Source organism: Lolium perenne, chromosome 2 (assembly GCF_019359855.2).
Source record: "Lolium perenne isolate Kyuss_39 chromosome 2, Kyuss_2.0, whole genome shotgun sequence".
NCBI classification, from domain to species: Eukaryota; Viridiplantae; Streptophyta; class Magnoliopsida; order Poales; family Poaceae; genus Lolium; species Lolium perenne.
In genome coordinates this window covers 271,201,166-271,226,850 of record NC_067245.2, presented here as the reverse complement: position 1 = coordinate 271,226,850, position 25,685 = coordinate 271,201,166, and the positions used below count along the sequence as shown (strand labels likewise).

Sequence of the window (25,685 nt, the reverse complement as noted above, 5' to 3'; positions counted from 1 at the left end):
GGGGACCAGGGAACCAAATGGGGTAGGTTAGGTGTAACATCCCAAAATTTTCCTAATTTTGGAATGTTAAAATTATTAAATTAATTTGATTGAATTGTTTGACTTGATTGGAATTATGAATGAAAAGAAATTTTGATGACTTGTGAATTTTATTTTTCAACCTTGCTTTAAAATATTTTTTATATACGAGTGGATTAACATGACTATCCTTGTTTTCATTTTGTTTCAACCACTTGGTTTCCTTATCTTAAAACAACCATACTAAATGTATAAAGAGAGGGAATAAAATGACTTTCCCAAATTATGGTGGATTAATGCTTGATATGCCCGTTTGGTTGTTATTTGAATTCTTGGATCTTTTCAAATATTTTCCAATGTTTCACGAGAGGAAATAATATGACATTTCCAATTAAAAGTAAAGTTTTGGAGAAGCGTATGTTCGGTGTTATTTGCATCTAAGTAACATTCTGTATTTTGGAAAAATCAAGAGAGATGATAATATGACTTCATCATGATTAATTGAATTTACTTTATATTTTAAATCTTAATTAAAAATGATTTATTGTATTTCATGTATGTTTGCGTTTGTTTGAATTGGTTGATTGATGTATTAAATTAAACCCTAAAATATATTTTTGGAAATTTTGCCTAAATAGCTCTGGTAGCCAAAAGGCGTAGAATGTTTTTTTTGAAAAATATGTTTCGGACTAGAACAGTATTTATTATGTCTAAAACTATTTTAATTTCTTGTGAAGTATTCTATATTTGTTTGAGTCGAGTTGGAGCTAACGTGAAACTTATAGAGAAAAAAATATGTATAAAAAGAAAAACAGAGCAAAGAGAAACAAAAGGAGAACGACGGAACCAGGCATCGCCCTTTTTTTTTTTTTTTTGTGACCCCTCGATCTGTATTACAGCTGTAGTATCTGAACTTATGCACTAACTCAACACCACAGGCATCGCCCTCTTGCGCGCACGCGCACACACGGCCGCATCGGCCTAGCAGGCAGTAGGAACGGAGGCCAGCTCCCGTTTTTTTTTTTTTTTTTTCTTCCTTCCAACGCTAACAGCTGGGCTCACGCTGGGCCCTATCATCTTCAACCTCCTGCCTGAGTTGGACACGAACACGAGACTGCTTACCGACTTGAAAATCTCCAGAAAATCGCAACGATTCCGTTCAAATTCGTGACCCCTACTCCACGAAATCCCCTCTATATAATTCCCCCCATCAGCCCCACTCCGTTTTTCCAAAAATCGCAAACCGTAGACCACCTGAGAGTTCTTTCCGATCTCGCCGCAGTTCGTCGCTGCGAATTTGAAGTCGAGGTTCCAGGATCTCCCTGCCTCTGCTTTTCTCTCTAAGTTTTCTAGGTCGTCGACAGCATCGTTCTCACCCCTTTTTCCCGCACGTAGGACCACAGGGACGAGCAAACGAGGACGCTGGAGTTTTGCCGGAGTTCGTCGCTTCCAGCCGGAGCTAGGCATCGTTCGGGACTAGAAGAACTGCTGACGAAGACAGGAACGAGATCTTCTGGTGGAGCCGCACCTCGTCGTCACCTTCAGAGTCGGAGGCCACCACACCGACGTCGCCAACCACGTCCAGCCGCCGCGTCCGTCGTTGTCCACCACCGGTAACGCTCCCAGCATGTAGCAACGGTAGTACATACTGTAGGTATCAATACGCCGGTATCAGCCTATCATGCCGTGCCACACGCTCCTTCAGTTTTTCTTTTTTGCCTTTTCTCCAGCACGCATGTGAATCAGATCGATCAGTTCCAGCTAGGTGCTAGCTCATGTTAAAATTCAAAAATTCATAACTATAAATCTGTAACTTAGTTTTAAATAATTCTTTTTGTGTTGGTTTCGTAATGAAATTCTCTATCCTTTGGTACTCCCTCCGATTCATATTAATTGGCTTCAATATGGATGTATCTAGAACTAAAATGTGTCTAGATACATCCATTTTAGAGTCAATTAATATGAACCGGAGGGAGTACTAGTTTTGAAAATTATAGATTTGTTTAAATCTGCAAGTTAAAATTTAATTTAGAATCTCGTTTTGGCTATCCATAAATCAGCAAGTTTGTTTTTAATTAGATTCATTGCGTTAGTAGTTGTTTCTTTCCCATATCGATTTGGTTAATCACATCGCGCACCGTCGGAGCCACAGCCGCCATGAAGTTAACTGAAGATCAACCGAAAGGCTTCCAAGAAGGCAGCAACAGAAATCGTCAGATCGGAATCCAAGGGAGCACATTCCCCGCGACGTGTTCTAAATAGCGAAAACACCAAATCTTTGAAAAATCATAGTTAAATAACCGTAACTCCGTTTTGATCGATTTTTTTTTGCGTTAGTTTTATAATTTTAATATCTACACTTTGGCGTGGGAATTTCGAAAATATAAGTAATTAATCTGCCAGCATGTAATATTAAAGTGCTTAAACCTTAATTTGAACATATTTGGAGTTATATAAATCATATTAAATTAATTCCTTTTGCAAATTTATATATAACTAATATTTGTAACAAACATAGTTACTGTATAAATATGTAATTTAATATTGTTTTGCTTTTTTCCTTTGTTTTACATGATTATATGTTTTGTTGGCTCTTTATTTGCAATGGTTGTTTATTGCGTGTAATTTTTCTATGCGTTAGATTTATTCGGAGTGCGCGAGAAATTCACAAGGAAGAAATCATCATCAAATTATACTAAGGCAAGTTACACCTTTGTTCAAATTTTTGTCCCAAGTTTTCTATGCATGTCTTTTTCCTTCAAATGATTAGTATGCATGTGTAGGATGTTTTGGTAGATTTTACTTAAATGTTTTACAAGTTCGCGTGCTATTTTGTAGATTGCCATGAGTAGAAATATTTCCATTTGATATCATGGTCATAGGAATCCCTAAATTTTTCAAAGTGCTATGCTTATGCTACATAAATATTAAAAGGGGTTCGAAACAAGAAAATTTTCTAAGTACTTGAGCTCTGTTTATGAGCACTTTTCTCCCGAAATCCTCCTTCAAAATAAAACTAAGTTTTCTTCTGGGCGGAATGGTTTTGACGGGACAACGAGTGTGGAGATTGGTGGAGGACTGCCGCCCAGGATCAAAGAAGTCTGCCACGTTCCAGATGTCAGAAGCTTCCAGTGCAACCACAATACAATATGGGCTCTGTCTTGGCTAAGTACTTAGTGGGAAACCTCACCTGGGTACCGCCATTGGGAGGTATTTTGGGCACGGGCGGATCCGGAAGGTGGAGGGGCTACTAAGGAAAAGCTTCGCCGTGACCTCGTCCAGGCCTTAATGAGGATGAAGAATTTTGGCGAAAAGGCTTGGTTGTGAATTGTGGGTAAAGAGCGCAACCTCTCGAGAGTGTTAACCTGATCGATCAGCCGTGTCCACGGTAAAAGGACAATTTGAGCATCTGAAGTATGGAGCCTCTGAAGGATTTCCTCTCTCTTTTCAAAGGAGTTTTCAAAATCCTATGGCGTGTGTAATATCGTTCATAGGTGGGTTTTTGGGGCCTTGGTGTGTAATATCCAAGTGCTCGGGACTTGGTGTGTAATATCCAAGTGTGGGACTTGGTGCGTCATATCCAAGTGTTAGGTTGATTTGGACACTTGGTGTGTAATATCCATGTGTTCCACTCGGCCAATTTTATTTATCAAAATTTTGCAAAGTAGGGTAAAAGATTTTCTCTCTTTACTAAGTAAAAATTGGCTTTACGCAAATAAAATCTCAAGCCTCCTCTTGTCTGCCTTGCATGTAGATATAGGCCTTTTCCTCTTCTTGGTGTAATTTGCCATACATTCAAAGTATTGACCACTCTCGTGGCTGCAACCTTTTATGTTGCAGGTTATTCGACGACTTGTGAAAATGCGTAGGTCGCGAGTCTACACTCAACGAGCCTGTGGCATTGATGGGACTCCAATATGTTATTTTGTTTTCCGTTGTATTGAGCTAGCCTTTGGCTATGCAAGTTGTAATTATTTGTACTCTGGATTATTCGAATCGTGTAATAAAGACTTGTGTTTTACATGATTATTCATCGACTGTGAGTGCTAGCTAATGATCCAGGGACTAGCATGTTTAATCACAGGGACTTTGGATCCTACCAGATCCAGGGTCGTTACATTAGGGTAGATGGGGTTGAGTAGATTCACTATTTGCAAATAGTGCAAATAGTGCCATATTTGGAAAATGGCAAATTTGTCCAAATTTGAATTAATTCAAAATGGTGAAAGTTTTTGAAATGTGAGGGTTGGTATTAGTTGTAAATGACCAGAGGTGATTTGAGGTGGTGGTGGAATTTTAGAATTCAAAGAATTGCAAAAATTGACAAGTGTGAGATTGTTCCACTTGTTAAAATGTGGCAACTTTGGATGAGCATAGCTAATGATCAAAGATGAATTTGGCAGGGGGATCTTCATCAAAGTTGTTCACCTTGATGTTGACTTTGAAATGGTGCAAAGAGTTAGCAAGAATTGGTTTGGGAAAATTGAATTGCAGGGGCTCAAAGTGGTGATCAGACTATAAATTTCAGTTTTGACCATTATCATATGTGAGTGGGAATTGTGTTTGAATTTCAATTGAATTGTGAAACTTTGATTCCAAAAGTTGTAATAAGTGTTTAAAAACATTATTCAACTAATGGTTAAGACCAAATAGGTCTAGGATCAAAATTTATAAAAATGCCATAGGGCATATGTGAGGGTTTTTAGGGTTTTGCATTTTATGGATTTTCATCCTCTTTGTTTTATTTGGTTGGTGATCTTCATATGATCACACTAGGGTTTTAGAGTATAGCAAATACAAGTAAAAGCAATCATCATGGCATATCACTCAAATGCACAAGTCCTATGCATGGTACTATATGCAAATAGAAAAGTTTTTGTTGTTTTGAAATTTTGCTTTCTGGAATTCTCTAACTTTCTTTTTATTGAAATTTGGGGTGTTACAAACAACTTCATAACTCTCTTAGATGTTCGCTAAAACTCGTAATTCAAATATTTCCACTATGATCCAATCATAGATATTTGACTTTTCTATTACGATGATTTCCACTTCATGCTTAAATTTTTTTGAATCCATTCAAATGTTTTAAACTTCTTCCTTATCGAATATATCCACATATATATACTCAATTCATTGTTGGAAGTTTTCATGAAGTAGAAGAATCTCCCGCACACAACTATGCCCAGTGAACCACACAACTATGCCCATTGTAATTTAGCTACTGATAGTGCGGTGTGGTCGTCTTCCCATTAGCAGGCACCGGTGTTGTCATCAGGTTGTCCTGGGCCCCTGTCAAATCATGAATGACAGGCACAGCATCTTGTCCTTGCTTAGAGGTTCTTTTCGGCGGGCTAAAAGTGCCAAGGTCAAACGAAGGGTATTCAGCGTCTCGCTCCACATCTGGTCGGTCTGTGTCATATGAGAGCCTGTTAATAGCCATTATTATCAAAAGATCTTATTTGCGTGGTTGGCGCGGGTGGCCACTGACCTGATGATGTCCCACCTGCTGAGCTTCCGGACCGGGGCATTCCTGGGATGTTTGGCCACCGGACACCAGTTCGACCTGCAAAAAAATGCAACCAAGTTGGTATCAAACACGAGCTGGCGGCTAGAATAAACAAGGATTTGAAAAAACATTCTGGTGGAAATTCAATAAAAAGAAGGGCATGTAGATATACGTACTGTTCTTTTTCAGTCTAGCACGTTTGTTCTCAGACTCTGATTCTGATTCGCTTGCACTAAAGTAGTCTTCTCTCCTAGCACGGAGACTTGTTCTTTGGCTCTGTTTCTCTTGTGATAATTTATCAAGGACACGCTTAGCAAGCTTCATGTTCTCTCGGATGATAGAGTCCTTGAAGATGTTTGAATGCAGAATGCAACGAGCATTGTGGGACTTCAATTGATCCACAATATCTGAGCTCATCATATCAGGGTATTCATGCTTGAGGAAATCACAGAAATCGCTGGCAGATGCAGGGCGCAGCAGAGATGCAGAGAAAGGTGACCCCACTTTTATTCCGTCTCCACGGTTCGGGTTGTCAACTTCCTTACTGGGACGCCCCGCGTGCGATGAGCTTGACTGCCCTGTTTCACATGCCAAGTAGCATGAATCATCGCGCCCCCTGGCCTGTAAAGAATGAATTTCTTTTTCTTAATTTCTCTTTCACTAACTAGAAAACATGAAGGATGTTTACAAAAAACAGGTGGGATTGTAAAATAATTCAGGTAGTACTGACAAACCATGGCTGCTCCCCAAGCTGGCTCCCCTTGCCCGCTTTGCTTAGGCAACATGTCCTCCATGATCATTTTGTTGATCTGAGACTCGCTAGTGAAGTCTAGTATGCGGGGGAACACTTTGTGCGGCTTGCTAAGCGTGCCGAGGTCTATGTTATCAAAATAAATCATCTGACATGACACCAGTTAAGATAAAAAGATCAGACTTGCATCGGCAACAAGGCTATAATATAAGCATGTTGGTTACCCTCGACGGGGTACAGATATGTCGCAACAAGGGTATTACCTGCCAGACTAGAGGGCATGAAGTGATTGTCATTGTAGCTTTCTTTAGCTTCATGTCTGCCTGAACCCTAGATGCTGCCTCCATCATGTGATCCAGATAATATGAACCCCAATTGAACTCTTTGATCTCACTAGTGATGTATAGAGAACCCCAGAAGTCAGAACATCCGAGGTCGTGCTTTGTTGTTGGAGCAAGAAAGCGCCCATTGATCCAAACAACAAAAGCAACCTTGAATTCATCCACCATGTCAGATGATACATCATCTTTCCAGGGCCTGGTTACAACTGATTGCGCTGCCTTCAATGGGTTGTTGCAGTGTTGGTTAGCACCCATTGCCAACCTAACAAAGTCTGACCTCTCTTGAGCATTGTCAGGTTCCAAACCACACACCTGCCTTCCAGACGATGGCACTCCTAGCAACTTCTCCATGTGTATTGGGCACAAGAACAACCTCCCATCTCTTCCAACAGGCATGGATCTAGATTTCACATCAATCCTACTTAGCAGCCATAGGGTAAACTTCAGATTGACCTTGTTTATCAGCGGGACGTGGAGTACGCCTCCATAGCCAATCTCACGGACGGCCTGCTTCTTCCCATCGCAGAAATCTGCCATGACCGATGCAGCATGCCTGGCTGAGCTGCGTGAGGTCCGAGAACCTTCACATTCCGACTCAGACAGCTCTGAATCTGATGCTACAGTTTCTGCTTCCTCGACCAGCCTTCCTTCCGTCTGCCCAGCCTTCTTCCGAGCACTCCTCAACTTGTAAGTTGCCCAAGTGTCTGCTTTTTGGATCATTTGCTGCAAAAGAAAAAGCCAAAAAAGATGGGGGAAAGGTGATGATATGCTTCAAACAAACAACAGCATTCTCCATTAGAGGCCAAACGAGGGAGTGCATTGTGAGGCATGTGGTTCAACACTTACAGATGGTATGCTTGTGTTCTTCCCACTGCTCAGATCCATGTCGACAGCCTCTCTGGTGTGAGAGATGAACAATGCGTTGGAGATAGAGGGGCAGGTGGATGTGGCCAGAACTCACTCAGTATGTCCAGGTGGGGGAACCTGTGGCAGCTGGAAAAAATAACTCCATGATGTGCAACGAGGCTTCCATGCCATGCCTCTACATGACTTGACAACACAAGCTGAAAAAAGTTGGTCCACTGTGGAAGGACAGATATTGTGGAAACAATGGTGCATGGAAAAAAGCCAGATATTCGGGGCATGGGGTGCTCCAGGTTCTGTACATGTGTAAAACCACATGTGAGAGCGCACCAACAGCAAGAGGACGACCAAGGATTAAAACAATGTTAGTGTTCTTCTACAAAAACGCAGCAACTACAAAAAGCAGTGGAGCAAAAAAAACATGCAAAAAATGATCAACTTGGCTCTTCATTCCGGCTAATAAACATTCAGAGGGTACAGCTTGGTTACATTAGACCTACAGAACAGGCAAACACTAGATCAACATCCAAAAGACTGCAAGCAAATGTGGCCCTCCACATTGCATGCAAACCTACACAACAAACATCAGAGCTGCTATGGCAGTGGCAGCAAGTGTAACCATGATTGAACCAGGGGCTAATAACCAGCACATGGCAACAAACACAGTCATCGCCATGCGGAGCTTCCTGAACTTTGAGGCAGATGAGCTTAGTGAGTTGATCTGTGACTGCAACTCACTAATCTCTATCTGTCGGGCTAGGCCTTGGTCATCTAACTCTGTCTGCATTCTTCTGAGAGCCTGGGCCTTCTGATCAAGCTCTTCTCGTATGGCCGCCAACTCCCGTCCGTGTTTCGCCTGAAGAATTGTTGTTCTGAACTTGACCATCTTCTCCACATAATCGGCGACGAGATCAACCCATAACCATGTCTTGCAAGAGTATGGTTCCTGTGGGAATAACGGGAGTAAAAAGGCAGTGAGGAGAATTGCAGCAGCAGCAAGCAAAAATCACGAAAGGACAGAGAAAATCGAATGGATTGCTTACATTTCTGTCTGCTTTCCGGCAGATGTAGTAGTCTCGGTGTGGGTTCCTTCCGCTAAGCGAGGTTTTCTGGCTAAGCGGGATTTTGCAGGCGCACAGCATCTGGGGCTTCGGAACATGCTCTGGATCCTCTTCTTCGATGCTGCATTCCTTACTGCACCGGGCGGCGCCGCCACATCCGACGCCGGCGCAGCAGCAGCTGTCACCGCGGCAAGCGCCCCCGATGCTGCATCGTTGGCGGCAACTGTCGAAGCTGCCATGTCCTCCGCTCCCGCATCCAACGGGAGAGCACCCGCCCACGCTGCCCCCGCCGGATCCGCCCGCGCCGCCGCCCCCGCCGGATCTGCCCCCGCCGGATCCGCCCACGCCGCCGCTGCACCCGCCCACGCCGCCGCTCCACCCGCCCACGCCGCCTCGCACCCGCCCACGCCGCCGCTGCACCCGCCACGCCGCTGCACTCGCCACGCCGCAGCCGCCTCCGCCGCCTCCGAATCCGGCGTCGGCGCCGCCGCCGCTGGTGCTGCTGCGCAAGGTTGACTGCGACATGCTGCTCCTGTCGATGGAGGAGAGGTGATGGTGGAGGAGAGAGGATTCGGGAGGAGAGATGATGGTGGAGGAGAGAGGATTCGGGAGGAGACGAGGCTGCCGGCCGTGTCGGGTGAGTGGGGAACGCAGCAGCGGTATCGTGGAGTCAAAGGCCGTGTCTGGTGGCTTTTTGCTTCTGTTCATGGGACCGGGCAGTTTTTCAGAAACGATGGAAAAGAAGCAAAAACCACACTCTGACCTAACATCTTATCCGAATCTTGAAGCATCCAACGGCTATAGCAACACCCACACCCATCCTTGGGTGTACATATGTATTTCCGATGTTTCCACTAAGTTAGTTGCCCGTTCAACTCTTGGCCTATGAACGGTATTTCATTCATTCTCTTTAGAAAAGATTTGCAAGTGCGAAATGATTCAAAAATCGAATGACTCCAAAAATCCATTTGCATGGAGTTCCTTCATGCGTTCCTCTCTAACATGACCTAAATGACGGTTCCACAAATAAGTGGAATTCAAATCATTTGCCTTATGGCATTTTAGCGTCAGTGTTATGCATGTATGTTTCACCATTAAGATTTATAATAACTTATCCATCGTACATGGAGTAATGTCGTAATTTGAACAACTCATTGTTTTCATTTGACCAGAGTAAAATAACAATTATTAAGTTATTTATTATAAATTCTAAGGGCTAGATAGAATGCCAACAACGAACATAATAACACTTTATTTTTGTTCCAGATGTGCAGTCCTATCATATTCCTTATCAGTCACTTAGGCCATCATATTCTTGTATTGCGTTGTATTGTATGACATCTCATACCAACCAATCTGGTATAAATACCCAAGAATTTCATTATGTGACCAAACAAGGAATACATCCATAACATGTATATTATTTATATACACCTGAGCTAGACTTTCTAGTCTTTTCTTTCTTTCTGCCAAAATATCTTTTGTAGTTTCTCTTTTAGTTCTCCTCATTCTCAGAAAACACTTCACCTTCAATAACTTCTAGGTCCATTGGTCAAATACCAATAACCTTGAGGTTCTTACTTTGAAGTTGATCATCATATGACAAGTGTTCCAGATTTCACCATTAGTAACTTTGTAATATGATGAACAATTTCACTCATAATTTTATCCATCATATCATGACGACTTTCCGAGACCATGTTTGTACATGCTAGGCTCGTAAAGTTTAACCCTAGTATTCGCATGTGCAAATCTTGCTTGCACCCGTTGTATGCACACATAGAATCTATAACACCCAATTATCATGAGATGCTTCGAAACAATGAGTCTTAGCAACGGTGCATACTAAGAACGATCACTTCATGGATATGCGAATATTGTTGGTGCCCCAATAGTTGGAGAATTGAGACACCTGGCGTCTTCAACCTTCGTACATTCCCATAAAACTTATGAGTTTATGTACTCTCACTAAATTATATTCTATCACCTTGCAATAAGGTCTTAGATATCACATATATCTCATACCTCGCTTATTTCTGAAAACAAAATTTCCAGCTCCTTACTTTTCAAATAGATTTGAACTTTAAGTTTCACGGAGACAAGATGACTTTAGGTACTAATTGAAACCATAGCTCTTTGAATCAACAATGTGAGGTTTACTAAAAGTTTGCAATAGGACTTCATCATTTCTTGATTCTTTAACAATACGGTACCAGTCCGTAAAGTTACTTATCAGACTTAACAGTATTTCTATCTCAATTACAAGACTAGCGTATGGTAGAAAACGGATACCAATACTACAAAATTAATTCAAAATACTACTCAGACTATGTTCATGATAATTAGTTCATGTTTTAATCTAATTACTAATGAACTCCCACTTAATACAACATCCCTCATAGTTGTTAAGTGGTACACGATCCACATCCACTACACCAAAACCGATCATCACGTGAGATGATGTAGCTTCAATGGTGAACATCAACATGTTGATCATATCATCCATATGACTCGTGTTCAACCTTTCAGTTTCCGTTGTCCCGAGGCCATGTCTGTACATGCTAGGCTCGCCAAGCAAACCCAAGTATTCCGCGTGTGCAACATGGCTTACACCCGTTGTATGTGAACGTAGAATCTATCACATCCGATCATCACGAGATGCTTCAAAACGACGAACTGTAGCAATGGTGCATACAAGGGGAGAACACTTTATTATCTTGATATTAATGTGAGGGATCATCTTATAATGCTACCGTCGCGATCTAGCAGAATAAGATGCATAAATGATTAACATCACATGCAATTCATATGTGATATGATATGGCCCTTTAGTCTTTGCGCCTTCGATCTTCATCTCCAAAGCACGGACATGATCTCCATCATCAACGGGCATGATCTCCATCATCGTCGGCGTAGCGTCAAGGTTCATGGCGACGTCTTCATGGTTGTTCACCTCATGTAGCAACTATTACAACTACTTTGAAATAATACCTCAACATGAAATATAAAGACAACCATAAGGCTCTTGCCGATTGCCACAATACAACAATGATCATCTCATACATATTCATCATCACATCATGGCCATATCACATCACAAAACCCTGCAAAAACAAGTTAGACGCCTCTAATTTGGTTTGCATATTTTACGTGGTTTAGGGTTTTCGAGAAAGATCCAATCTACCTACGAACATGAACCACAACGTTGATACTAGTGTTGTCAATAGAAAGAGTAAATTGAATCTTCACTATGGTGAGAGAGACAGACACCCGCAAAGCCACTTATGCAATACAAGTTGCATGTCGAGCGTGGAGCAAGTCTCATGAACGCGGTCATGTAAAGTTAGCCCGGGCCGCTTCATCCCACCATGCCGCAAGATGCAAAGTACACAAACTAAAGACAACAAATCATCAACGCCCACAAAACAATTGTGTTCTACTCGTGCAACCAATCTATGCATAGACACAGCTTTGATACCACTGATGGGATTCGTAGCATAGAAAACAAAAATTTTCCTACCGCAAGAACGAATAACAAGCCAAGATCCAATCTAGAAGATGGTAGCAACGAGAAGATCATGAGACTAACCCTCGAAGATTTCCAAAGCCTACGAGATTAGATCTCGTTGTTGCTGTAGTCGATCACTTGCCGCTTTCGAAAGCGCGTAGAAGATCTTGATGGTGCCACAAACGGGCAGCACCTCCGTACTCGGTCACACGTACGGTGTTGATGAAGACGACGTCCTCCTCCCTGTTCCAGCGGGCAGCGGAAGTAGTAGATCCTCCTCGGAATCTCGGCAGCACGACGGCGTAGTGACGGTGGTGGTGGAGAACTCCGGCAGGGCTTCGCCTATGCGCTGCGGGAGTATTATGTGGAGGAGGAGAGGCTAGGGTTTGGGGAGAGGGGGGGGGGGACTTGGGCGCCACCATCAAGGGGTGAGGCCAACTAGGGCTAGGTATGGCCTGCCCCCTCCCCTTGCCCCTCATTATATAGGTGGAAATCCCCAAGTGTTGGTATCCAAGTCTTCGAATAAGACCCGAAACCAAAACCTTCCATAGGGACGAAACCTACCCAAGGGGGGAATCCTACTCAAGGTGGGACTCCCACCCCTTCCTTGGGGGGTTGGCCGGCCACCATAGGTGGAGTCCACCTGGGACTCCTCCCCCTTAGGGTTGGCTGGCCATGCAAGGTGGAGTCCCTCCGGGACTCCACTTTCCATGGTGATTTCTTCCGGACTTTTCTAGAACCTTCCATAAATGCACCGGATCATTTCCAAACTTGGAATATGACTTCCTATATATGAATCTTATTCTCCAGACCATTCCGGAACTCCTCGTGATGTCCTGGATCCCATCCGAGACTCCGAACAAAACTTCGAACTCCATTCCATATTCCATATCTACTCAAACGACATCAAACCTTAAGTGTGTCACCCTACAGTTCGCGAACTATATAGACATGGTTGAGACTTCTCTCCGACCAATAACCAAGCGGTATCTGGAGATCCATAATGGCTCCCACATATTCAACGATGACTTAGTAATCGAATGAACCATTTACATACGATACCGATTCCCTTTGTCACGCGATATTTTACTTGTCCGAGGTTTGATCATCGGTATCTCTATACCTCGTTCAACCTCGTCTCCTGATAAGTACTCTTTACTCGTACCGTGGTATGTGGTCTCTTATGAACCATTCATATGGTTGCAAGCTAATTAGACGACATTCCACCGAGAGGGCCCAGAGTATATCTATCCGTCACCGGGATGGATAAATTCCACTGTTGATCCATATGCCTCAACTCATACTTTCCGAATACCTAATACCACCTTTATAACCACCCATTTACGCAGTGGCGTTTGATGTAATCAAAGTACCCTTCCGGCATAAGTGATCTATATGATCTCATGGTTGAAAGGACTAGGTAACTATGTATCGAAAGCTTATAGCAAATGAACTTAATGACGTGATCTTATGCTACGCTTAATTGGGTGTGTCCATTACATCATTCATCAATGACATAACCTTGTTATTAATAACATCCAATGTTCATGATCACGAAACCATGATCATCTATTAAACAACAAGCTAGTTATACAAGAGGCTTACTAGGGACTCCTTGTTGTTCACATAACACACATGTATCAATGTTTCGGTTAATACAATTATACCATGGTATGTAAAACATTATCATAAACACAAAGATATATTATAATAACCATTTTATTATTGCCTCTTGGGCATATCTCCAACAACTGACGCATCTGGTCGCAGACAACGTGCCTCCTAGCATGGGAGGCGAAGGCTACAACTGGGCATGGGCAGCCTGGCCTGGACGGCCCGGTTGCACGTCAGGCCTGGTTCGCGCCTGATTTTGGAGCCCGAATGTCGGGCCGAGCCGGGTTCGCGCTTAACGGGAACCCAATTTAACCCTAGTTTAGGCCAAGCTTTCATCTGTTTGGGCCGAGTTCGAGCCTGATTTGTAAGCCCAAAGTTTGGGCCGGGCTCGGGCTTGGGATTTAAGGTTAGGCTTTTTTAGGCCTAGCCCGGCCCGAGGAATGCCCATGTGTAGCGAACACCATGGGCTCCCGCTGCATACACACCACGGTCGCTTGTTGCGCCGCCATGTTAGTGGTCGTGATAGCCGCCGCCTCCGCGTTGGCTGACGCCTCAATTTTGGCGGCACTAGCGGCTGTTGGGCCACCATCTCCACTCTGTCCAGGCGGAGGCGCTCCGCCGCCACCTACATGGCGACATCGGTACTCTGAGTGTGCGTGACCTTTTCCGCCTCCAACGCAGCAGCGTGGGCGATCTACTCTCAAGCGGCCTCTTCGTTGGCCGCCAGTTTGGTGATCTCGTCCGCCGCCCATTTCTCATCTATCTCGTAGCACAGACGTCGCTCTTCCACCATGAAATGCCCGCCGCGCTCCTCCAAGGCTTCCTATTGAAAGGAGAGTTGTACGATGGCGTTGTCGATGGGCTCGTCGAGTCCTTTAAGAGCTCTCTCTTGCGCGCTCTAGAAGGAATCGAGGAGGACCCGTTGCCCCGTAGTGGTGGGGGCACGAAGAGGGTCTGCAACGTCAGCTTTGGCTTTGAGGGTACCTCTCGATGGCGGTCTCGCTGATCTGGGCCCACGTGGTGAGCGGGCGTCGGGGGAAGAGGGAGATGGGGGAGCCATGGATGTGCATGTGTGGCCCTGCCCTAGTGAGCCGATTTATACACTATGGCGCGGGAATCTCGCTGCGCGGGCGGGAAGGAACCGCGCCACCCACAACCGAACCGCCGCCCTTTCCATGTCCACAGGCCGCCGCATCCAGACCGAAATACGGTATGTTTTGCGATTCACCTTTGGAGATGGCCGACAACATCCCATCTATTTAGTACAACAAGCTCTATTAGGACTTTCTTTGCCAAACTTCAATGATGGGAGACCAGGACACGGTTGTAGTCATCGTGTCTATTTTTTTTATTACTTCTAACTTTTTTATACTGCTATTGAATAGATCGGTGAATTTTTGTAAAGGGAAAACTGGCGCAGATAATTTACTGCCCCTACGCGCGCTACACGCCAGTACTCGCAAAACCGCCTTGGACCAGTCGTGCGGTACTGCGGTGTGCCACCTGTAAGCTCAGCCCGCGTTCTCTCCTGCATTAGTCGTGCACTTTGTGCCCACTGCAGCCTGAAGGTGACCCAGTGAGACTGAGATAGTGATATGACCACACGCTGCGGGGACCCACGCCCCAGTTTTCCGCGTGTGACCGTCCGTCCAAACGGTCAGAATAGGGGGAGAGACCACGGGTCCGTTGAGACCCGAAGGGGGGAGAGAGAGCGTCACTGACCAAGTGAGCAGAGCGCGTGCAGGTTTCATACGGCAAAAAAGCCACGAATCGGTACGAAAAGGAGAGCGCATTTTCGTTGCAATCTCTCATCGAGGCTAGTAGGCTACCAGGGTCCAAGGGGGCTCGGCTCGGCTGGCTCTCCCCCTTCCGGTCTTCCCACACACCGGTCCAGCAAAGTTTTGCACTGCATTGAAAATAAAAACCGTGTATTCTAGGAAAGACCGACGCAATCACGAATACAGATTTCAGATATACATCTATCTAGCATGGAAAAACCGCGGATTCCATGTATGGCAGCCCAGAAATGGTAGGCTTCTGATTTGGGCTGTGAGTGAGTGCACAACTGCCAGCAGAAACCCACATTGCATCTACATCATCCAAAAACTCGACCCAAAAAAAACGCAGCGGAATCAAGCGGTGGAGGGAGCGGCAGCCCTCCCTCATTTCGCCGTTAACATTTTGGGAAATACTACTACCAGCAAAAAACCCTTCAAGTTCCCCAACCAATCTCACTCTCCCCCCCTCTCCCATGGACGCCGCCGCCGCCGCCGCCGTCTCCACCCTCTCCGCGCTCGCCGTCTTCGTCAGCACCGTCCACACCGGTCTCGCCCCTCGCCCTATTCTCCCCCCTCCTACCGCCGCACGGCGTGCAACACTCTGACACCCTTGTGCCCGCCCATGCAGGTGCCGTCAGGAGCGCGCACGGGTACAAGGTGGTCGGGCGGCGCGAGTGGGAGCGCTGGGTGGAGAGGGAGTTCGCCTTCTCCCCGACCGCCTTCCGCGAGGTCCCGCTCCCCGTCGGCTCCCCGCGGATACTCCCCACCGACTGGCGCGGCCGCCCCGTCTACCGCGAGGGCCAGCTCGTGGGGCCCTGGCGCTGCATCCTCGCCTTCGATTCCGTCGCCGGGGTCGCCCCGCCGCCCACCCTGCCGCCCCTCCTCTCCCCCTCCGGGTACGTACCGTCACCCACACCTTCAATCAATGCCCAATACATAGATTTCCTTCTCTTCTCCCCCAACTATTTCCTGTTTCTGCCCCCAAAGATTTATCAGGAACGCGATTCAATGCTGACACCTTAGCTTCTTTCTTCCCTTTTTGCGGTCTCATTAGCAGGAACGCGAGGCTGATCTGCTGCGTGCCTTCGCTGTACAACGACCTGCTCAAGCTGTTCCCGTTTCAGAAATTGCAGAAGGTCCCCGAGCCCATTCGGTGTGATTCAGATAAGCCAAAGACCCCTGCCGATACCAAGCGTGCTCTTATTCCAAAGAAGGTTCTCATTCAGCGTGATTCAGATAAGCAAAAGACCCCTTTGGATGCAAAGGATAGTATAATTTCTAATAAGAAGGTTCAGGCTGAAGTCATTCAGTGTGATTCCTGTGAGCAGAAGCCCCCTTTGGATACAAATTCACATGAGCAAGGGGCCCCTTTGGACACAAAGGGTGATATAATTCCCAAGAAGGTTCGCACTGAACTCATCCAGTGTGATTCAGATGGGCAGAAGACCCCCTTGGATACGAAGGATAATATTATTTCTAACAAAGTTGTTCACACTGAACTAATCCAGTGTGATTCGGATGGCCCGAAGACCCCTTTGGATAGGAAGGATACGATTTCTAAGATGGTTCACTCCGAACTCATCCAGTGTGATGCGGATGAGCAGAAGGCCCCTTTGGATTCAAAGGGATGGATTCCTACTATTAAGGTTCAACCGCCTGGGTCTGATTCTGATGTGCGTCCCCGAATTGGTCAAGGTGAATGCATCTCTTTCATTGTCAACTTCTCGAAATCTGTCTGTAAATCGGAATCTTACCCTTGTGCAGGAGGCTTTACTGTTGCCTTTAGTGTGTGGTGGATCAGAGCAAGTTGAGAGGAGAGTTAGGAATATTACATATGAATTTTATTTAAGACATATGCATCCTGTCCCCTCCTAGAAAACAAAAATGAATCGGCCACCTCCTGATTAATCTAGCTAATAGTATTTGTAAAACAATAGAGATAAAACGTCTAAGATTTATCAATCAAAGAAGAATGTCTGGGATTTGAAGAAATTGAGAAGCCACAATTGAAGAGTCTTGGTTACCTTCCAAAGATGAGAATCCGTATATATATTCCAGTAGAAAATCATCACAGAACAAATAAACCAATGAGAGAAAAAAATGAACATAGGATTTATACAATTGGCTAAACAAAATAGAATCTATGATCACAACTCCATTTTTACATAAAGAACTACTCCAAATGTAGACCAGAATCTCACACTCGTGCAAGAGGTTTTAGCATTGCTGTTAGTGTGGGGTGGATGTTGAACCAGGGGTTTAGGTGTGGGCCAAGGCAAATTGATAGGCAGGTCTTTACATGGTGATGACAAGGGGAATAAGTTTGTCTAGTGGACAGTTAGGAATATGACATGCATTTTGTTTGAGACATGTGCGCCCTAACTCCAACTATGAGAATGGTTTAGCTACCTCTTCGTAAAAAGCAAAAACAAATGGGCCATCTCCTGATTAATCGATCTATTTTTATATTCTTCAAGCAATAGAAAAATAGCGCTTGAGATTTCTCAATCAAAGAAAAATGGCCGAGGTTCAAGAAATTGAGAAGCCACGGTTGAAGAGCCTCGGTCACCTTCCAAAATAAGAATCATTAGTGGATTCTAGTATGAAATCATCACAGAACAAATAAACCAATGAGAAAAAGAAATGAACATAGGGTTTTCAAGGAAGTGGCTAAAAAAATCTATGATTACAACTCCAAAGCATATAAAATATTAATCTAGACATGATCCAAAATCATCACAGAACAAATAAAGCATGTTCCAAAATTATTAGATGCATGTTTTCATGGCAATAGTTCATCATTCTGGACATGATCCGATCATGGAGCTCATGGAACCAATCGGAGATTTAGAGTAAGAAAGGCTTCCGTGCATCCTGCCACTAGGCCGGGCGACAATACCAGCCTGCGGCAGTACCCTTTCACGCATCATTTTCAGTGGTAGGATCTGCCATATGACCTCTGACAAATGTGTCACGAAAGGAGGCCAGACAGCCATTGTAGGGTCCACATGCACCGATTTCATGAGCTTCCGATGCATGCATACAAAGAGTAGAGCAGAAAGGGAGGTATCGAGAATATTTCCAAAAGAAAAAAGGAAGCCAGAGGGCCACCAAATTGCTAGCTAAAACCATAGAAATAAGGAATGATCAGAACAAGATCAACAAGAGGCACGGAAAGGGTTACCTTCACCTATAGCATCCTAATATATGTTTCAACCCATGGTATGCAATTTACCAGCAAAGTTACTTGGTATGGTTTTATAAACTAATTTTACTTATGTCGTCATACGCATATTCATGTGGTCATCGTCTAGTTTAAACTTTTCACATTTGATCGGAACTTTTGCCCTAAAAAGGATAAAACTCGTTTGGACCATTACCTTCATTATTGTTCGAAAAGTAGTGTGAAATAAAGACTAGAGTGGGATATCATAATACAATACCCAACAGATTAGCCTGTTCTCTCTCGTCCGACAACAAACGCGGAAAAAGTGCTAGAATATATGGTTGACTTGACAATTTCAATCCCCACAAGATTTTGTGTCAGCTTTGAAACCCTATCTTGTTTGCACTAGTCTCAAATCACAGATAACTTCCTTGCACCTTAGTCTAAATATCCTTGTAGTTGTATTTACTGAACAGGATTTAAAAAAAGTGACAGTTAAGGTTTGCATTAAGTCTAACCTGATTGACTAGATAATGCCTGAGGCTCTTCTTTGGTAAATGGCTGGCAAGTGTGTTTAGTACCCTGTTTCCACACCAGCCCCCTTCAGACTGTGTGGGTTGTAATCGCCTTCTCGGAGGCGTGTACAAATGTTTTTTTTCTATAAATGCATCGAGACACAAGCTCTGTGTTTTCTCAAAAAAAAAAAAATCTTGTTAAAAATGTACCTTCTAGTTTGTGAGGCTACTTATTTTTGGCAATTGTTGATTTTATGCAGAATTGGTCTATAAATGGACTCATGCCATCTTATTAACTGTAATTGAAAAAATGATACTCCGTACAATGGAATGACTTAGTGTTGCTCTTCATGGAACTTCTCGGCTGAATGTCATCGCTTACTTTGTACTTTTGTTGCATTTCTCTGTTGCTTATCATTTAATCTTCAGTATGCTGATTCCAATCTCCATTTAACCAATGCAGAACTTCCAACACCAGTTCAGAAGCAGAGAAGAGCCCAGCGGGAGTATATAGCTAGCCTTACTCTAGGTGACATAGCTCAATACTTCCATCTTCCAATCAGAGAAGCATCTAGGACTCTGCGGATCGGACTAAGCATACTAAAGAAGAAATGCCGGCAGTATGGGATACCTCGCTGGCCTCACCGGAAAATCAAGTCCCTTGATTCGCTAATTCAAGATCTTGAGGTAAATCTGACAGCACCATCGTCACTTTATTGCCGGGTCAATATATTAGCTGTAGGCACAACAGTGTGACGTAGCGCTAACCTGGTGTGACTAACAGAACTAATACCTTGTTACTTTTACAGTATGTGCTTAACGACACAGAAAAGGATGGTGGGGAGCAGGAAGAGCACACGGAGAAGGAAGAGGAGAAGGATGATGCGATGCGGTCGCTGGCTAAGCGGAAGAGGCAGTTGGAGACTGAGATGGCGACCATCCACCAGAAGCCGACGCTGGACCTGATGAATGAAACCAAGCAGTTCAGGCAGTTCGTTTTCAAGAGGAGATACAAAGCTAAACACCTAGCGGAGGAGGAATAGCTTCTCTTTAGTTTATTAGGCTACTAAACAATCAGATCCCGTGTCATGTGTATCTAGTAGAGAACTCCTTGGGCAGAAGGAAGCTGATGCCGGCGTAGCAACATAGACAATCAGAGATGGCCAAAGCTATCCGCGGTTAACTTAGCGTAGTGTCTCGGCAGATGGTAGCTGAAGCATGTGTTGTACCTCCAGTGTTCGAACTATGTGCTTAGCTTCTCCTCGCAGTTCGCAAACCTGTTGTGAAATAATGGTGCTGCTGCCTGCTGGTGCTCCTGTGTTTACTGATGGTTTGCTTTGCCGCTGCTGGGCAAGGTTATTGCCTTTTCTCCTTGATCTACAACTTGTAGACTACCAGGGAACCGATTCTGGGACGATCAACGTGTGGGAACCTTGTTGTTTCTGCACTCAAATAGAGCAAAACAAATTTTGTTATATCTCTGGCCTAGCTGCTAGTGCTAGCCGACGATTGCCGCTGGAATCCACGTCACCGCAGCCCCAGAAACGGAAGGCTTCTATGAGCTGTGGCCGTGCACCTCGCAGAGAGAAAACTCTTTCGTCTCCAGCAGGCGCTGCAATGCAAGCTTCCAAAAATCGATCCAGGTAGTAAAATTTGTTTGAACCGTAGCATCACGCGGGCGCCACAACCTTCCCCTTTGTCGCCGCCCGCTTCATTTCTTTCGGCGGTGCGCGCCGCCGGATCCCTCCTCTCCCCTTTCACCTAATCAATCCCGTCTCTCCTCCACGCAGATGGACGCCGCCGCCGCCGCCTTCTCCACTCTCTCCGCGCTCGCCGTCTTCGCCAGCACGGTCCACCACGGTCGCGCCTCTTGCCCGATTTCCCCCCTTCTTCTCCTCGGGGCGCACGACGGGCGTGTGTGTGTGACGCACGGTTTCTTGTTCTTGCTTGTGCCTACGCAGGTGCCGTGCGGAGCGTGCACGGGTACAGGGTCGTCGGGAAGGGAGGGAGCGGCGGGTGGGAGAGGTGGGTGGAGAAGGAGTTCGTCTTCTCCCCGACCTGGTGCCGCGAAGTCCCGGTCCCCGCCGCCGCGCCGCGGATACTCCCGGCGCAGTGGCGCGGCCGGCCGGCGTACCGCGAGGGGCAGATGGTCGGCGCCTGGCGCTGCATCCTGGCCTTCGATTCCGTCGCCGACGTCAAGCCGCCGCCCACGCCGCCGCCGGTGCTCTCCCCCTTCAGGTACACATTCACGCAAACAGTTTCTGCCCGCAAGAACTCGTTGGCTGATCAACACTGAAAGCTTCGGTTTTGTTTTCGTCCTATCCTATCAGGAATCCGGGGTTGGTGTGCGCGGCTTCCCTGTACAACGACCTGCAGAAGCTGTTTCAGTTTCAGAATTTTGAAAAGGTCCCGGACCTCGTTCAGTGTGATTCTGAGGAGAAACTGACCAGTTCGGATGCAAAGGAGAAAACTTCTGATGAGGTTGATGACTCAGGGTCTGATTCTGATGAGGATCCCCAATCTGGTGAAGGTGATCACGTCTCTTCAATTCTGATTTGGACATCTATATTTAAAATGTGAGGGGGTTTAGCCTTATTGTTTGTGTGAGGTTGGATGTTCAACCAGGGTTCTAAGATGTGGGCTAAGGAAAATAGAGAAGTAGTAGCTCTTTACATAGTGTCAGGCAGAACTAGTTAGGCTGGTACTGGGAAGTCAGGAATATATCTATTGTTTAAGACCAGTGCATCCTAATATCCTATACTCTTAACATGGCAATTGGCTAGCTACCTAGCTCCTTTTCCTAAAAAATAAATGAATGGGGTATCTCCTAAGTTGATTAGTATCAGTAGCCTGTGGGTAGACCATGTGCTGAGAAAAAGTGAAAAAAGAAAATAAAAACAGATTGATAGAACATCAGCATAACAGTTGTTCAGAACAGGCAAATTTGATAAGATGGTTCTTGCTTAGCTTAGTAAATCCATGATATTTTGTATATGTATGTTTTTTAACATATTTCTGAAACAAATTTTACTCATTTATCAATTTGTCATATACATATTCAGGGCACTAATTTGCCTCAAAAGAAAATAAGGTTACATAAAAGGGAACATGTAGTCCAGACTTCACGCAGCTGATTTGAAGCATTTTCATCATTTGTTTTTGAAAAATATAGCGTGAAAAAAGACTAGTGGGATATCATAACCCAATAAGATGCAGTTATCTAGGAGGTTTTTATTGAGGACATATATACATTCAAAAAGATCTTGTATATGGTATTTTTAAAACTAACTTACCTATGTTATCATATACATATGCAGGGCACTAATTTACATTGAGAGAAACTGAGTCTATGTAAATTGGATACAATCATACAACTGATTTGGAGCCTTTTCGTCATTATTTTTAGGAAAATAAAATGTAGAAGAGACTACAGAGGGATATTATAACACAGTAGATTATGCAGTTATATTTTGCATCACTTTGAAACCCTACCTTCATGTTTGCAGAAGTTTCAAACCGCAGATACCTTCCTTTCAACTCATTCCAAATATCCTTTTCTGTCACTGAATAGAAAGTCAAAAAGAGAGAGATATTTGTGTTTATAGAAACATGAAGTCTTTTGTTTGTGAGAATGTTTGTTCTTGGAAATTGTCGATGTCATGCAGAATTTGGAAGCACATTTGATCTATTATTATATTGACTCATGGAATTTGAATAACTGCAGTTAAAAAGGACACGATGGAATGACTTACTGTTGCTCTTCATGAACTTCTTGCCTGTCTTTTCTCCGTTGCATACTTTACCTGCTAGCAACTTTAAGAGTGAATAATTTCAATCACGTTGCAACAATTCTACCCTCTGAAGTTTCATGCCTGCTGCGTTTCCTTCTTGTTTTTCATTTCCGCTTCAGTATGCTGACCTCCAATCTCCTTATGACGAACGCAGGACTTCCAGCACCAGCTAAGAGGCAGCGGAGAGCCAACCGCAAGCACATAGCTAGCATTACTCTTGTTGACATAGCACAGTACTTCCATCTTCCAATCAGAGAAGCATCCAGGACTCTGAAGATCGGAGTCAGCATACTGAAGAGGAAATGCCGGCAATACGGGATACCCCGTTGGCCTCACCGGAAAATCAAGTCCCTTGATTCGCTGATCAGTGATCTTGAGGTAAATTTGACAGCGCCCTCTTCTGTGCATCATCATTGTCGGGCCTTATTGGCTATAGGCTACAACAATGTGATGATGTAGTGCTGAACTGTTGACACAACATATCCTTTGTCACCTTTACAGTATGTGATTGACGACACAGAGAGAGATGAAGTGCAGCAGGAGAAGCAGAAGAAAAAGGAGGAAGAGAAGCAAGACGCGATCCGAGCTCTCGCTAAGCGGAAGAGGTTGCTGGAGACGGAGAAGGAGACCATCCAGCAGAAGCCTGCCCTGGACCTGATGGCTGAGACCAAACTGTTCAGGGAGGACGTTTTCAAGAGGAGATACAGAGCCAAGAGTGTCGTGACGAATGAGATCTTTCTTTCCCAGGCTTGACGTCAATCTGTCATGTCATGTCATGTGTGACTTAACTTGTAGAGAATTCCTTGAACAGCGGGACGCTGATTGCTTAATAGGAGTGGTAAAATATATATCGAAGATGGCCAAAGCTGTCCGGTTAACTTCTCCTGGTGTCAACATAAGATGAACTGAGCCATGTTGTACTACCAAAGTACCAGTGTCTTGAAATATGCTTATGTCCTCTTCGCAAACCGTGTTGTGTTCTAATGGTGGTGCTGGCGCTTATGTGCAGTCTGAAGATTCACCATTTTGCTGCCAGTTCCTCTCCCCTGTTGTGTTCAGGGACCTTCTCTTTTCTGGTTCTGTCTGATCACTGGCCGGGTATGGCTGGGGTCAATACATCTTTGTGTAGCTGACGGCTGCCTGTGCCACAATTTCAGAAATGAAATTGGGAGCTATGCTCTTATATTACCTAAAAAAGAATTAATATTTGCTATTATTGGCGTTGGATTGAGACCGAGAGAAAAGTCTGCCCAACCTGCTGAAACATGTGCCATGGCCCATGTGCTTCTTTCGCAAAATACTGGTGTAATAGTCGTGAAAAGGTGCAAGCAATGGTTGGCTATATCGTCAGCAATCTGACGTCATGTTAATACTCAACTGAAGCTTGTGCAGCTTGTGCGGGACATCGATTGCCTCATTGCTGGAAGACACAACTCTCTATGATGATTTGATCAATAAAGTGCATGGTTCTCTAAAAAAAAAACTCTCTAAGACTTGCTGCACCAGTTTTTTGTTTGTTTAATCTGATCTGCTGCAAGAGTTTTTTTTTTTGAACATTATAGACAAGCAAGTCGCCCCATTAAAAACCTTCCAGTCCCCTTCGGTACCCTGGAAGGAAAAGAGTGCGTCAAGAACTTGCTGTCACCAATCAAAGTATGGTTACATCATCCACCAGTTGTGGATACAAGAAAAAAGGCGGGCTCTCAAGCCAAAAATTACAATTTGAGTCATCTGTCGACCTAGCTAATTGATGTGCCGCTCTATTCTCTTCCCTTGAGCAATGATATATAGATGCTTCATTGAAGCCAACCATCATAGTCCTGCACTCATCCAAGAAAGCCACGCCAACAATCCTATTCTCCATAGGGAAATTATAAGCATTGACCACCTCTAGACAATCTGTCTCAACAATCAGGTTGTTACAGCCAATGCGTTCAGCGAGTCGTAGCCCATCCCTTACCGCTTGAGCCTCTACAGTAGTAACGTCAATGAACCCTTCAATTTCGCTCTATTCTCTGACCTTGAGAGTCTCTGATAATACACCCCGTTGAGGCCCTCCTCGTTGCCAGATCCACTGCCGCATCAGTGTTCAATTTAACTTTACCTCTCGGGGGTTTAGTCTAGCCTTTTTAATCATCCCATTCTTATTTGTTCTTGCTCGGTTACAGTTTGCCACCATTGCCTTTATGGATAGCGCCATTCTGCTAGGAGATGGCGCTGTTCCTTTGTATTTTAGTTCTATGCGACGCCACCAGATGAACCAGGCTGCTGTGGCGATCACTTCTTTCCTCTGTAGTCCTCCAATTTAATTAGTATCTGGTTGCTTGGATCGAAGTAGCATTTCCAGGATGACACTACCAGATCGGTCCTCCTCCACTGTTTCTTGAATACTACTCGACATACCCAAAGCCTCCCAAGAGTATTTTTGTTTGTTTAACGCACAGGCCACAGATGCACAGCCCGAAGAGTTTTCGATTCTCTCACGCGTCCGCGTCCCCTGGACTGGACCAGCTGGCGCGTTAATGCCCAGATCAGTGGCTCACACTATTGGCAGGGCGCGACCTCTGCACGGGTCAGCCAGGAGGACGCATGGGCGTGCGTCACGTTCGCTGTATTGTATCTTTAACTTACCGTGCAAAGCATGCATGTCTCACGTAGGAGTGGGAGGTCCTAACCACCTAAGGGCATGTACAATGATGTACAGTCAGCCGTCTGTAATGTAGAACACGTCGGATTTTAATCTAGGTGGAAGGGAGAGAATAGAGAGAGAAG

General features: G+C 44.7%; 3 protein-coding genes and 1 long non-coding RNA gene across 6 annotated transcripts; 3 read left to right on the top strand and 1 right to left on the bottom strand.

Moving 5' to 3' along the window:
• The first annotated feature begins 1,094 nt into the window (after nt 1–1,094).
• Nucleotides 1,095–2,881, top strand: LOC127335912 (uncharacterized). Its single transcript, XR_007873058.2, has 3 exons — nt 1,095–1,326; nt 1,414–1,631; nt 2,660–2,881. It is a non-coding gene; the product is annotated as an uncharacterized lncRNA (long non-coding RNA).
• Nucleotides 2,882–5,236: 2,355 nt separating this feature from the next.
• Nucleotides 5,237–7,641, bottom strand: LOC127329366 (uncharacterized). The gene is made up of 6 exons (XM_051355893.2): nt 7,463–7,641; nt 6,539–7,339; nt 6,259–6,423; nt 5,701–6,145; nt 5,507–5,581; nt 5,237–5,427 (listed from the first exon to the last, which is right to left on the bottom strand). The coding sequence occupies exons 1-6, from the start codon at nt 7,499–7,501 to the stop codon at nt 5,237–5,239; spliced, it is 1,716 nt and encodes a 571-aa protein (XP_051211853.1). The 5' UTR covers nt 7,502–7,641.
• Nucleotides 7,642–15,816: 8,175 nt separating this feature from the next.
• On the top strand, nt 15,817–20,413 carry LOC127335913 (uncharacterized). 2 transcript variants are annotated; one of them, XM_051362652.2, is made up of 5 exons: nt 15,817–15,987; nt 16,070–16,337; nt 16,496–17,136; nt 19,586–19,809; nt 19,932–20,413. In XM_051362652.2, the coding sequence occupies exons 1-5, from the start codon at nt 15,915–15,917 to the stop codon at nt 20,163–20,165; spliced, it is 1,440 nt and encodes a 479-aa protein (XP_051218612.1). In that variant the 5' UTR covers nt 15,817–15,914; the 3' UTR covers nt 20,166–20,413. The 2 variants fall into 2 exon arrangements, with proteins under 2 accessions (XP_051218612.1, XP_051218613.1); XM_051362653.2 differs by having other exon boundaries at nt 15,818–15,987; nt 16,499–17,136.
• Nucleotides 20,414–20,645: 232 nt separating this feature from the next.
• Nucleotides 20,646–23,881, top strand: LOC127335914 (protein RKD5). Of its 2 annotated transcripts, none has more exons than XM_051362655.2 (6): nt 20,646–20,765; nt 20,913–20,982; nt 21,084–21,360; nt 21,453–21,652; nt 23,068–23,291; nt 23,415–23,881. In XM_051362655.2, exons 2-6 carry the CDS (start codon nt 20,913–20,915, stop codon nt 23,664–23,666), a joined length of 1,023 nt encoding a protein of 340 aa, XP_051218615.1. In that variant the 5' UTR covers nt 20,646–20,765; the 3' UTR covers nt 23,667–23,881. The 2 variants fall into 2 exon arrangements, with proteins under 2 accessions (XP_051218615.1, XP_051218614.1); XM_051362654.2 differs by having other exon boundaries at nt 20,687–20,768.
• Nucleotides 23,882–25,685: the final 1,804 nt, after the last annotated feature.